Source organism: Vigna angularis, chromosome 3, assembly GCF_016808095.1.
Source record: "Vigna angularis cultivar LongXiaoDou No.4 chromosome 3, ASM1680809v1, whole genome shotgun sequence".
NCBI lineage: Eukaryota > Viridiplantae > Streptophyta > Magnoliopsida > Fabales > Fabaceae > Vigna > Vigna angularis.
Window position 1 is genome coordinate 24,952,477 of NC_068972.1, and position 13,403 is coordinate 24,965,879.

The following is a 13,403-nucleotide window of genomic DNA, read 5'->3' on the forward strand; positions in this document are numbered from 1 at the left end:
TTTCTCCCATTTTCTATCATTGGTGAGAGGGAGGCTTCCTTCCTGTTCTCTGTTCCGATGGAGGCGTGGCGGAGGGATCATCAATGGCGCGACGGAGGAGCGGCGGAGACACGACGCAGCGGGGGCGCAAGGGCGCGGTGGTCGTTCTCGTTCCTCTTCTTCTTCTCTCCGTTCTGATTCGCAGCAAAGGAGGAAGCTTCCTTTCGTCCCCTTTTTCTGATTTTGATTGGGTTGTTTTATGTTTGATTGATTTTCTGCAGGAGTGGTGGTGTTTGATTGATTCTCTGCAGGTGGTGGTGGGAGCGCGCCGTTCTCGTTCTTTGTTCTTCGCAGTTGGGAATCTTTGATGATGGTGTTGTGAGATGGAACGGTGGGCATTGATGGATTGCGTCCAAGGGTTAACAACTCACCTGGCGAATGGTGAAAAAAAAAGAACCCTCTATTGCCTCGATTGGATTTGAACCGAGACAAAAGTACACACCTTTTAGCCTTTTTGTCTCGCCTATATATACCTCGGTTGCAGAATCACTACGTATAAACGAAAATAACCGTTATCGTCTTCCTTTACTGTACTAGTTATATTAGTTGTTATAACTATGAATAATATATAAAATTATACTTTTAAATAATAAGCATATTCATTTTTTTTATTTTAATGCGAAATTTGAATAAAAACACTCTGCTAAAAAGATAGTAAAAAAAAACGATCCATTATTAATTTAGTATGTGATTTTTTTAATGGAAAAAATAGTAGGTAAAGGGGTCTTTGTTGAATAATTTGATTTAAATTGTATTTAAAGATTTTTTATCTAAATTTAATTAAATATTTGTTTTTATATAATTTTATTTAAAATTTTAAAAAATAAAATATAAAAATTAAAATAATATTTTGATACACATATATTTTACATCCATTTGATACTATTTTTTTCATTTTTGTTATGAGTAATAGTAAATTGACACATTTTTACATTTATTTAAAATATAATACAAGAATAAAATGATTATAAAAGAGTGAATTTTTATATTTTTTTAAAAAATAAAAAATAAAAATAAGAAATAAAAATAAGAAATGGTAATTCAAAATAAATGTAAAAAGATTTATGTGTCAAAATATTTTTTTTTCTCTTAAAAAAATACAATAAATTATTATTTTATGTTCATTTTATATTTGTAGTGTGTAAATATGTGTCACCTATCATGAAAATATATGCAAATATCATGGATACAGTAGATATAAAAAAAAATAATATCTTTTTTATCTTTTGTTTATATTCGACGAGTAACAAAACTGGTAAGAGAACACATTTTTTTCAGATTGAATACAGAATAAAGTGTTGTTGGAATTGTTATGCAATTAGTTTAGAAGTGAGTGTACGAGTTATAATTAAACATGTAATATTTGCTTTGAACATTAATTATAACACTATATTTTCAAAACAACGAAGGTTTTACATTAAAATGCTGTATTGGAGGGACGGTGTATTTGTTACACAGGATCACCCGCTTATTTAATCATAAGAAAAAAAATAAAGTAAAGCTTAAAAGTAGAACAAAGTGAATGGGCGAATGAATGTATCTATACGAAGTTACTTGCGTAAGGCACTGTGGTCTGGGGCAGCCAGTTATCTCCGAGCAAGAAGTTAGAGACAGTAAAATTAGCAGCATCGGTGGCATTAATCACGTGGTAACCGGGCCATGTGACTCTGTTTGCAGTGGTCGATCCAGGTCCAGTGTTGTTAAACTCTGCATAATACAAAGTGTTCAAAGCAAAATCACCGTCCCATGCACGCCACCCACCTGGATCGATCACGCTGTCCATAAAACTCTGCATGTAAACCGTTCTTGAGTAATTTTTCCAAGGCCTTCCCAGATAAGTTTCAGCCGCGTTTATGTTCGCAGCCAAATCATCGGCTGCTCTAATCGTACAATTTTGGATACAAATTCCGGTGTTTTGGTTGGGATCGGTTCGGCCTTGTGCGGTTATGGCGTTGAATTGGCCATTCATTGGGAGACGAGGATAAAGGTTACAGTTTTGCAAAACTGTCGCCGCGTTTCCGAATATGAAATCCACGGTGCCGTAGATGTCGCATTCCCTGTAGAATTGTCGCAGGGAATGCGCATAGAGTGTGTCTTGGTACCCCTCGAAACTGCAACTGTAAAACGTCGATAAATCTGCCCCGTTACGAAGTGCTACGGCTTGGTGCTTCTCTGCTCCAGCAGTGTTGCGAATGGTCATGTTAACACCCACAAATCCTGCTCCAACCACCGCTGCATAAAAGTGCATAATGTAATAATATCAGTCATAATGCCTCATTTCTTTAGGTGAAACTCATCATGTCTAATGATTATATAACTAAAAGCTAGTTTCTTTTTTCGAAAATAAAATTTACTTATAACACACAAAATTTTCATATTTATTTGATATTATTTTCTTTTATTTTTATTTTTTTAAATTATGAAAGTTTATTATTTTGTGAATATTTTATTTTTCGGATATATGCTAAATAAATTTTTATAATATATGTTAAATAAATATATAAATATATATATATATATATACATATATATATAATATATATATATATATATATAATATATATATATATATATAATATATATATATATATATATATATATATATATTATATATATATATAATATATATATATATATATATTATATATATATATATATGTGTGTTCTATTATTTTTTTTTCATAATTATTAATTACGATCTTACATTTATTTTTATTCTTTCACACATGCTTAATCTATTGTTTTTAAATATATTTATGAAATTATATTTATTCATGAGACATGACAAATATGCTAAGAGATATATTTATGTTGATCTGATACATTTTATAAAAGTAAAATAATAAAAAAATTGTATTTTTAAGAAAGGAAAAAAATAAAAAATAAGAAAATAGTATCAAATGTAAGAATTTTTGTGTATCGTTTTTATTAATAATTTTTTTTTAAAAAGTATTTAGCATAAATTTTTTATATTCATTTAGTACTATTATTTTCCATTTTTTTATTTTTTAAATAAATATAAAATTTACTTTTTTATAATCATTTTATCAAATAATATATACTTTGTTTTGTATTTATTTTAGACTATTAATAAGTTTTTATAACAACTTTTTTATAATAGGTCGTATGTTACTGTTTTATTTGTCTCTTTGAATTTATTTCAAAAAAATATTTAAAACGAATCCATCACTTTGAAAAAAAATTGTTGAGAAAACATTTTTCATTTATTTTTCTTTTATAGTCGTTATGTAATCTAGGGTACGTACCAAAAGTTGCGGACTTGAAAGTTGTCCAGCCATCAACAACACTTCGATTTCCTGTAATAATTGTCTTGTTGATGCCATCTCCAACCATCATCAGGTATGTCTTTTTCTTATCAATGGACACATTTTCCTCATAAACACCAGCAGTGACGTAGATGAGGAAGTACCCCGATGTAGAGGAAGACTTGTTGGGCGCCGCCGCAATGGCGTCGTTCAAGGTGGTGAAGTTCCCGCTACCATCTTTGCTGACAGTGACGATGTCCTTCACTTTCACCTCGTCACCCACATTCCCCTGAAGGAGCTTTCTCCGACTCACGGAGTTGTAGATCGCGCGTGTTCTGCTGGACATCTTGAGCGGTAAACGACCGTTTCGAAAGGCGCGGTGTTTGGCGGGTGGTTGAAACGCGGTGACGTTAGCGTTGGTGGGGACCCAGCCCTTGGTGAAGAGCGCGAGAGAGACGGTGTAGAGCTTGGTGTCGTTGGAAAGCGGTAGGAAGAGTCCGTTGCTGACACGCCAAGCGGAGGCTGTGGCTTGGAGGCCTTCCAAGCAGGTTTGTTGGTTGGTTAGAATGGCGCTTAGAAGGGTTTGGATGTCGTCAGCTCGCGAAGTGGGAAGGAGCGTGGTTGTGCGGTTGACTGTTTGGAAGGAACTGGAGAGAAAGTCGACGTTGAGTTCGGCGAGGGTTTGGCAATCTTGGAGCGCGTGGATTGCGGAGGTTGAAAGAGAAGAGCGGCGTTGAAGGTATCTGTTAACCAAGTTCAAGAACTTGGTTGCTTGTGAAAGAGACTTTTTCACTGAGAAACGGCCATAGTCGTAAACGTTGGCGTTTCGGGGAGGGAGGACGGAACTGCAATAAGATGGGTCTGGGGTGGATTTGCATATGGTTACGGGAGATACAGAAGTGGTTGGTGGGGTTTCTGCGAAAACCAGGGAGATGAATAACAAGGGTATGAAAAGGTTGAGAAATGGTGATGTTTTGGGGAGAGAATTACGTAATTTATTTGCCATTGGGACTTGATATGTTAGAGTAAGAGTTGGGTAGTTTGGAAGAGCTGAGTGTGAGATGGAAATTGAGTTCAATCGTTGGTATTTATATAGGAAAGGTGGTGGTTTTCTAAATAGAAAGATTGTGTGATGCATTTAGCTTTTTACATGTACGTATGAATGCATATATTGTTGGGCAATTGGGTGTTAGTGCAATTGCAGTGCAAAGTTGGAGATCATAGACCAGTCTTTGCAAGTTTGAAAAAGTGGGAAAAGGAATATGCTTGGCAAGTACATTTGCACTCACAAGTTATTATTTTGGGACATCAATGAGATTTCACGCATGGTATATATCTTATAAGGATTCACAAAATTGTCCCACGTATACTGTTTGACATTTATATAAAAGAGAAAATATTAAAAAATATATATCCATTAAATTTTGTGGTAATATATAATCGCCCATTGCCACTTTAATATAGTTGTTTTTCTTTTACGCGTCTATTCTTTAGCTGATGTATACATAATAGTCAAAAACCTTTTTCCTCTGTCAACGGAGTTGTCTTCAACCTAATCTCACACAAATCCAATTAACTTTTACCGGGTGCTGCTGTTATAAAAAAGGAAAATGTTTCTTTAACAACTATATTTTGACACCACGTGGGGGACTGGATTGACTCTTTTAAATGTTTTTTTAAAAACCAATAATGTTACATGAGAAAATTTTTGGAATGAAAAAGGGTTTTACGGTTTTATTTGAGAAGATCTTCATGCTTTGTATCTTTTTCCTCTCGCGAAAGCTCTCATTTTCTCTCCACAAAAGTTCTCACTCTGTCTCCCTCATCTATCTGTCTCGCTTTTCCTTTTTCCATTGTTAAAGAACTTGGTCCCATTACCATTCTCGCTTTTCTCTGCCGCATTTTCCCCTCTCTTCCTCCCTCTCTTTTTGTTTGTGTCGCGTTATTTTCCCTTTCTCTCTCGCGATTTGTCCTTGCTTTCTCATCCATCCATTGTGAGCTCGAAGGTGACCTCCCTTAACGTTGCTCCATCAGCTTTGTAGCATTCCACCTCTTTGCCTCTCTCGCGCTCTCCATCAACGAGTAAAGGTGTCTCCTTTCTCCAAGGTTTGAGCTTTGTTTGGTGAGAAATGGAATTTGAGGAAAATGTAGTAATTGAGTTTGTTTGAAAAGTAAATGAAACGCTTGGCGAATACATCCATTCACATGGAACTCAGTCACCCATTCACAAGATATGCAAAAAGTCACAAACAAGAGCAATAACCACCATGGGGAGTAGTGCTCATCTAGCTTGGGAGTATAGTTGAAGTTTCTGTACAAATGACCATTTTTCCTCCGGTAATTGATTACAAGACCCCTGTAATCAATTACCAAAGGAAAAAGGGTCATTTGTACACAAACTTCAACTGTACTCCCCAGTTGGGAGAACTTGACTCCCTAGGGTTATTTTTGTGTCCTTATGGGTGATTTTTTCCAGTTTTTGCATGGATGTCTCATGTTGCTGATGGTGTCAAGTCCATCAAAACACAATTTACCCCACTCAATTGTGGACAAATAGTTCATATAGGTGTTTAAACCAAGGTAGGTGAAGTCCATATAAGTGTTTGGCTTATGCTAGTAGAATCACATCACACCTTAATTATACTACTATTTTACCTTGAATTATGAACATTTTATAAAGAAATAAAATAAATTAGAATAATATAAGAAACATGAGACAATAACTTGAAAGTAAACTCATTTAGGAAGCTTAGAAAAACGTTGTTTTTGGAAAATTAACTACATCTACTAAAGTGGTTTAAAAATTATGAGTTAGTAATAATTTAAAATATCTTTGAGTCTACATTCCACAAAACAAGAATCAACTCATTTGGAGTTCGGTGGAGAAAGTTATGAGCAACACAACCAGCAAAGGTCAGAGGTGGTAGAAATATATAAAACGTTAACTTTAAGGAATTAACTGCACCTACTCAGATGTCCAAAAATTATAAATTAGTAGTCATTGGAAAGATATTTGAGTCTATTTTCTAACAAAAAAGAATCACATCATTTGGAGGTCTGTGGAAAAAGTTATGATTAAAATAGTCAGCAAAGAAAAAGTTGACAACATGTTATCTTATATGTATATCTTTCCCTCTTGTTGATAGATCTATTATTTATTGAAAATGTCTTTTAAAATTTTTGTATTGTAACAACATTAGATGGCATATTTCTTTATTGATAAAATGAAAATTTTTCCTATGAGACTCCGAGAAGGGGTGTTGCAATAATGGTCATGCACCTCACCTCAGTTGGACAAAACCACCTAAATGGACATTTTTTTGGAAGAAATCAATGACTTAACCTCATTATTGGTGCAGGGAGCACATCCAATAACATTGAACTCACTCACCCATCTTAAAAGTTGAAAAATTCAACAAAAATGGAGCAATAACCACCATGGGGAGTAGTGTTCATCTAGCTTGGAAGTATAGTTGAAGTTTTTGTACAAATGATCATTTTTCCTCTAGCCATTTTCATGTAAGTTAGATGAGCTCCATATGCATCTCTGGCCATTTTCTGCCCTGGTAATCGATTACAGGGGTCTTGTAATCAATTACCAGAGGAAAAATGGTCATTTGTACAGAAACTTCAACTATACTCCCCAACTGGATGAACAACACTCCCCAACTGTGTTTTTCTGACCTTTGTTGCTGTTTTTGCTCTTAACTTTCTCTACCGAACTCTAAATGAGTTGGTTATTGTTTTGTTGGCATCTAGACTCAAAGAGCTTTCGAATGACTATTAACTCATAAATTTTAGACCATTGTACTAGGTGAAATTAATTTCCCCAAAATAACGTTTTTCTAAGCTTCATAAATGAGTTTCATTTCAAGGTATTGTTTCATGTTTGTTATTTTAGATGGCTGAGTGAGTTTAATGGTCATGAGTGGTATTTAGTGCACCAATGTATGATGAATTGTTATGTACGTTTTCTAATACTGTTATGTACTTTTTAATTTCAAAACTTGTGGTTTGATGAAATGTTGTTACATTTTCCTATTAATGTATGTGATTTTTAATATTGTTATAATTTTTCATTACTCAATACCCTTCATTATTCCTTTTTTATTTGTTTAATATTGAAGTATTCCAACTTGAAGTATTTCAATAATGATCCATCCAGAAAACCTTCAAAACACAGTCAAAAGGACTCCAAAATAACCACCCTGGGGAGTGCTTAAGTCAGGCCTGGGTAGTTCTTGTCAACTTTCATTACAAAAGGGGAATTTTTCCCTAGTAAGCGATTACACGGTCCCAGTAATCGATTACAAGTGCATCTATCTGGTGTCAATGGTGCAGGACCTCACTTGTCAACCTATAAACACCCTTAGTTGGTCTTCTCTACACATAGGACTGACCAAACTTCACATTTCTTGTTGTGGACACCTTGAACCATCACCAACAAGGTGATCCATCCGGAAAACACAGTGATAAGGACTCCAAAACAACCCTGGGTGTGCTTAAGCCAAGCTTGGGTAGTTCTTGTCAACTTTCAATACAAAAGGGATTTTTTTTCCCTAGTAAGCGATTACAGGGTCCTAGTAATCGATTACAAGTGCATATGTCCTGTGTCAATGGTGCAGGACCTCACCTCTCAATGAATGACGAACAAACAACTGCAGAAAAAAATATTTTTGGTTAACAAAATACGAATACCAACAAAAACCACCAAAATAATCAAAAAAAGCCAAAAGCAAAAGCCCAACCCCAAAATACGAATACGAAAAAGGAAAAAAGTACATATCTTGTTCAAAGAACCTATGTCAGCGGATAAACCCATTGCACAAAAAAAGCTCAAAACTTCGACACAATCGACACCGAAGGAGACACTTTGAACAAACCAACGACGGAGATCAGTGAACGTAGATCGTCGAAATCACGAACTTGATAGAGAAAGAGAGACTTCGAACGGGGCCAGCGACGATGGAGATTGCTGAGCGTCGAGAGAGATTGCTGAACGTCGAGAGAGAAATGCACAAAATGGAGAGAGAGAAGTTCAAATGAAACTGAAAATCCTAAAATTGAGAGAGGAGAGAGTGTTGAACGAAGAAGACTGCTTTCAGAATAATGAAATCTGAAACCCTGAACTCTTTTTCAAATCAGATTTTCTTAAAAATAATATATTCAAAATAACCCAATACAACACTGACACATATAATTGTCAAAATATTGTCAAATTTGCGTTGTCAACGTATCGCACTCCTATAAAAAAATATTGACATAAACGAGGTTGATGAATGAATCAGTGTCATGTACACTATCAATCAATGCTTGGAATTTGCGCCACAGTATTTTCATTTCCTACTTTATATACCATGGAAGAGGTAGCGAAGTTCCAGTATTATTTTTAATTTAAACGAAGGGGTGCATTTTCATGAAGAATTTTCTTAAATATGCTTTAAGAAGAATAAATAATCTTCGAATTATGATGTTTATGGATTAATAAGTGTATGCTCGAATTTTAGTTTCAATGAAGTTAAAGTGAATTTTAGTTTCGAAATAAATTTTAGTTTTAATTGGATTCGACAGAAAAATATTTAATGGAAATTAAAAGTTGGTGTGTTTTGAAGACTCGCCTCAAATGTTAGTTAATGGATAAAACTATTCATATGTATTTTTTCAAATTAAAAAATATTTTGTTTTATTACATTATTATTATTATAGTATTTAATTTATATCGATGTATTTTATAATAATTATTTATTTGAATTCAAGAAACTTAGTTTTCCACATGAAAATACTTTTTTCTTGGAAAACTTGATTGAAAACTTTTTTCGAGTCATCTAATTCCTACACAATTTCCTCCAAACGTTGTCCAGTCTATGCTCTTCTCGTTCTCTCCGTCTGGTCAAGCTTCGTCCAATTTCCTGTGCATCGACCGGAGGTGTACCTGTTAAAGGTGCTCCGATGCCAAAGTCAGTGATTGTCCGATCGGTAATTTAAGTGTTGTAATAAATGTGTAATTAATGAATCCCTTTACCTTTGACCTGTATTTATAGTTTCGGTTGTGGGCCATAGATTAACGAGACCTTAATCAAGGCCCAATAGCAACCCAATCACTCATAATCATCGTTTTATCTTAATCTCCCACTTACCATTTTGTGGTCGCCTGCCCCATTACTGGCGCGTACTGGATGGGGATACCGCCCGGTGGATCCTCCAGTACACCAGGCCCCCCAAGCCCTAGAGAATCAATTGTCGTTGGGTTTAAAACCGGTCGGTAAGTTTTGAATTGGGCTTTGGCAGGAAAGACACGTGGCGCGTTATTGCAAGCTGTTATCCTCGGGTAATCGGAGTGTCGTTCGATCTGGGTCGTTGATCGTGGAAGATTTCAACGGCTGCGATGAACTAACGATTTCGAAAATTTTGCTATAAATAGGTGTGTGGGGTGTCATCACTTTCACACTTCTCTTTTTCCTTTCATACATACCGTCCGACAACATTCTTTTTCCAAGGTAACTAATAAATGGTTATCATTAGTGGGAGTTCCTCTGAGGGGTCAGTGGGAAGGGACGACGGCGACTCATCTGTCGGCAATGGGTCTTCCTCCCCCAACTCCGTGTCGTCGTCCTTTCTTGACAGGACTGACCGAGAGAGGGGGTCGGAACCAAACTCCCCAGTGTTCAGTGGTGAGAGGGTCATAAACAGGGTTTCACTTTTCCTTCTTCAGGGAGGGGTTGAGATCGATGTCGAGCGGGCCAAACCGGAGGGTGGTTGGGCATTTATTGATGGGTACGGATGGGCCTCGCATGATGTGGGCTTGTACGTGTTAGACTATAGGACCCGGGAGGAGCTGGAGTGGTGGGTCAATCGTTTGTTTGTGGTGCAGGACGGGGAAGACTCTTGTTTGATTCGACTGGCGTTAGTCACCCTAACGAACGGGTTTTTCACGGGAAGGAATCCAGCATTGAAGATTTTTTCTTTGTATATACTTATTTATTCAACCAGATGTTCGTCCAGGTACCTTTTACTTCATTCGAATCAACCGTGCTTTGGAAGTTAAACGTTGCTCCTTCCCAATTGCACCCGAACGGATTGGCTTGCCTGCAAGCTTTCGTGGCCATGTGTTCCGCTCTAGGGATCACTCCAACCGTATCCGTTTTTCTTCATTACTACCATGTCCGACTGCTCGCAAAAACCGGTTGGGTGTCCCTAACCTCCATTCGAGACTGTTGGTTGTTCAAGCCGTACTCAGAGTCTTTCAAGAACTTCAACAAGAGATACTTCAAAGTAATAATTAAAGAGATTGGTTGATCCAAATTTTATGACGAGGCAGGCGTTCTCTTGTCCCCTTTTATTGGACAAGGGATCCTCAGAAGTTAAATGTTACACCGATCGGCATTATGACCCTCACCGAAGTAGACGCTGTTAAGATGATTAGCGCCTTGCCCTACCGTATCCTTGCCCGCGGTTTGGTTGAATGCCTTGGCCATGAGGATTTTGATCAGATGGCGTTCGGTATGGCGTTTGCCATTAGCTGTGTGTCATTTTGATATTAACTTAGCTAAATTTTTGTTTTCTTTTCAGGAGTTATGTCTCTCCCGACCCCTCACAAGACTAGCTACGTGCCTTCGGCGAAGCACAAGGGGATAGTTAGCTCGAAAGCTAGGGATCCTCGCTCGGCCGGTTCCAGCCATGCTACGGCCGCCCAATCTCGCTCAATGGTGAAGCCGACCCATCAACGGCTGTAGAGGAGATTGCTCAACCGATTCCTATTATGGACTTGGCATCCACGGGCGGGGAGTCGGTCCCAAATGTCCCTCCGGAAAAGAGAAGAAAATCCAAAGAAGGGGAGAAGTCCTCCTCAAAGAGAAGTCGTCCTATTCTGGGCGGTCTTTTTGGTCCGACCTTCGCCATTAGGGATCGGGTCGATTGTCGTATGAGCTCCTCTCGGAGGGCGGTGGTGGAACCTTTGTCTGAAAAGGACATCACTAATGTCGCCCTGGAGTTTGCAACCAGGGAAGCTGTGCTCACTTGGTACCTCCACGAGTTTGCCGACCAGCGTGGCGTTGGGGATGTTCAAGCTGAGTTGGCCGAAGAGAAGAAGGTCGTCGAAGATCTCCGGGCCCAATTGGAAGCCCTTACTCTTGAACATAATGGATATGGGGAGCAGTAATCTGAGTTGCAGAAGAAGTTGGACGAGGCGAATCGAGAGCTAGGGACAGTTGTTCAACAGTTGAAGGATAGTCGGGTGAAGGGCAATCAGCTGGTGGAAGCGGTCGGTCATTTGAAGGTGGAGGTGAGGCTGCTGAGGAAGAGAGAAAAAGATTTGTCGACCCAACACGAGAGCTTGACCGCGAAATTGGTCAAGGCGAATGAGGCGATCAGTACTTTGAACTCCAACGTGCAAATCGAACATGAAGAGGAATTCAACAAGGCCCTTCGCCAAGCAGCCTATCTCTTGGGAGGAGACCCTTTGGCCTCCGGCTTTGACATCTCGAAGGATGTGTATGATGGGAATCTACTTCCCATAATGGGCTCCTCCGGTGATGACGTTGGGGCGGCCGAGGAGGAAGCTGCTGAGGCGGAAGGGCGTGTGGCTGATGAGGACGGAAAACAGTAGATAGCTTTAAGTGAGGGGAGGGTAACTTGTTTGTTCTTTTTGTTTTATGGTGATGATTTCAATCGGAGTCAAACAGGTTTTGTCGTTTTCTTGCCGACCAGTTGATACAATTTGATGTACATCCCTTTCTATTTTGTAATACAATTTTATGTTTATGTCTATTGTTATTGTAATTCATTAATGATCGTTCGTCAATGAAACCAGAATATGGTCTAAGTTTATTTATCATTTTGTGCTCCACCGTCCCAGTTAGGACGGTGGATAATTTTAATGAATTTACTGTTTACGCCCAACTAAGTGAATGGTTCACTTAAGAGCTTGGTCTTTTCTACGGACCGGGCGGTAGTGGTTCTTTAATGAACTCGCCGTTCATCGCCCAGCTTAGTGAATGGTTCATTTAAGAACTCGATCTTTCTTTACGGACCGGGCGGCAGTGGTTCTTTAATGAACTCGTCGTTCACCGCCCGACTTAGTGAATTGTTCACTTAAGAACTCAATCTTTCTTTACGGACCGGGCTGTAGCGGTTCTTTAATGAACTCGTCGTTCACTGCCCGACTTAGTGAATGGTTCACTTAAGAACTCAATTTTCTTTGGCGGACCGAGTGGTAGTGGTTCTTTAATGAACTCGTCGTTCACCTCCCGGCTTAGTGAATGGATAACTCCTGTAAATTCTTTCTATTGCTGGTCCATTGGTAATGCGTTGATGCTAAGTGAAATGCGTATAGTTAAAATCCTGATCATTGTATTACCTTCTAAAGAGGGAGAACATATTACAACAGTAATTTTAACTAAAATAAAATTTCAAATGTGAAGCATTCCACGTGTTTGGGATAGGCTGGCCGTTTGGCTTGGCCAGACGCTAGGCCCCGTTTTCAAGGTCTTCGGCCACTCTAAATGGCCCCTGCCATTTTGCGGCGAGCTTTCCGTGGGTGGCCGTTCTTCGGGCATCTCCTGTTTTCCTTCAGACTAAGTCACCTTCTTTGAAGCTCCTAGGCCGTACTTTGGTGTTGTACTTCCTTTCCACAACTCGTCTGCATGCTTCTGCACGCAAGACCGAGCGGTCTTGTCGCTCATCCAGGGTGTCCAATTCAACCTTGAGCTCCTCATTATTGATCCAGAGGTCTTCCAACTGTCGCCGTAAGGAGGGTTCTCCCAGCTCGACTAGTAACATGGCTTTAGTACCATATGTTAGATTGAAAGACATGTCACTGGTCGTCCCATGCGGGGTGCATCTATACGCCCACAAGACTTCCGGGAGTTCTTATACCAATCCACCTTTCTTGTTTCCCAACCTTTTCTTTAGTTCGGCCACTATTATCTTATTTACGGCCTCTGCTTGGTCATTCATCTAGGGGTGCTCTACTGAGCTTGTGACGGGTTTTATCCCCAGACCTTGTTAAAATAATCCCAGCTTCTTGTCGTCAAACTGCATGCCGTTGTCTGTAACCACCATCTGTGGAAGGCCAAATCGGCATATTATCTTCCACACAAA

The 13,403-nt window shown here is 38.4% G+C and overlaps 1 protein-coding gene across 1 annotated transcript; it reads right to left on the reverse strand.

The window, feature by feature from the left end:
- Nucleotides 1-1,470: 1,470 nt before the first annotated feature.
- LOC108345173 (probable pectinesterase/pectinesterase inhibitor 41) lies at nucleotides 1,471-4,331 on the reverse strand. Its single transcript, XM_017583756.2, has 2 exons — nucleotides 3,306-4,331; nucleotides 1,471-2,271 (listed from the first exon to the last, which is right to left on the reverse strand). Exons 1-2 carry the CDS (start codon nucleotides 4,309-4,311, stop codon nucleotides 1,580-1,582), a joined length of 1,698 nt encoding a protein of 565 aa, XP_017439245.1. The 5' UTR covers nucleotides 4,312-4,331; the 3' UTR covers nucleotides 1,471-1,579.
- Nucleotides 4,332-13,403: the final 9,072 nt, after the last annotated feature.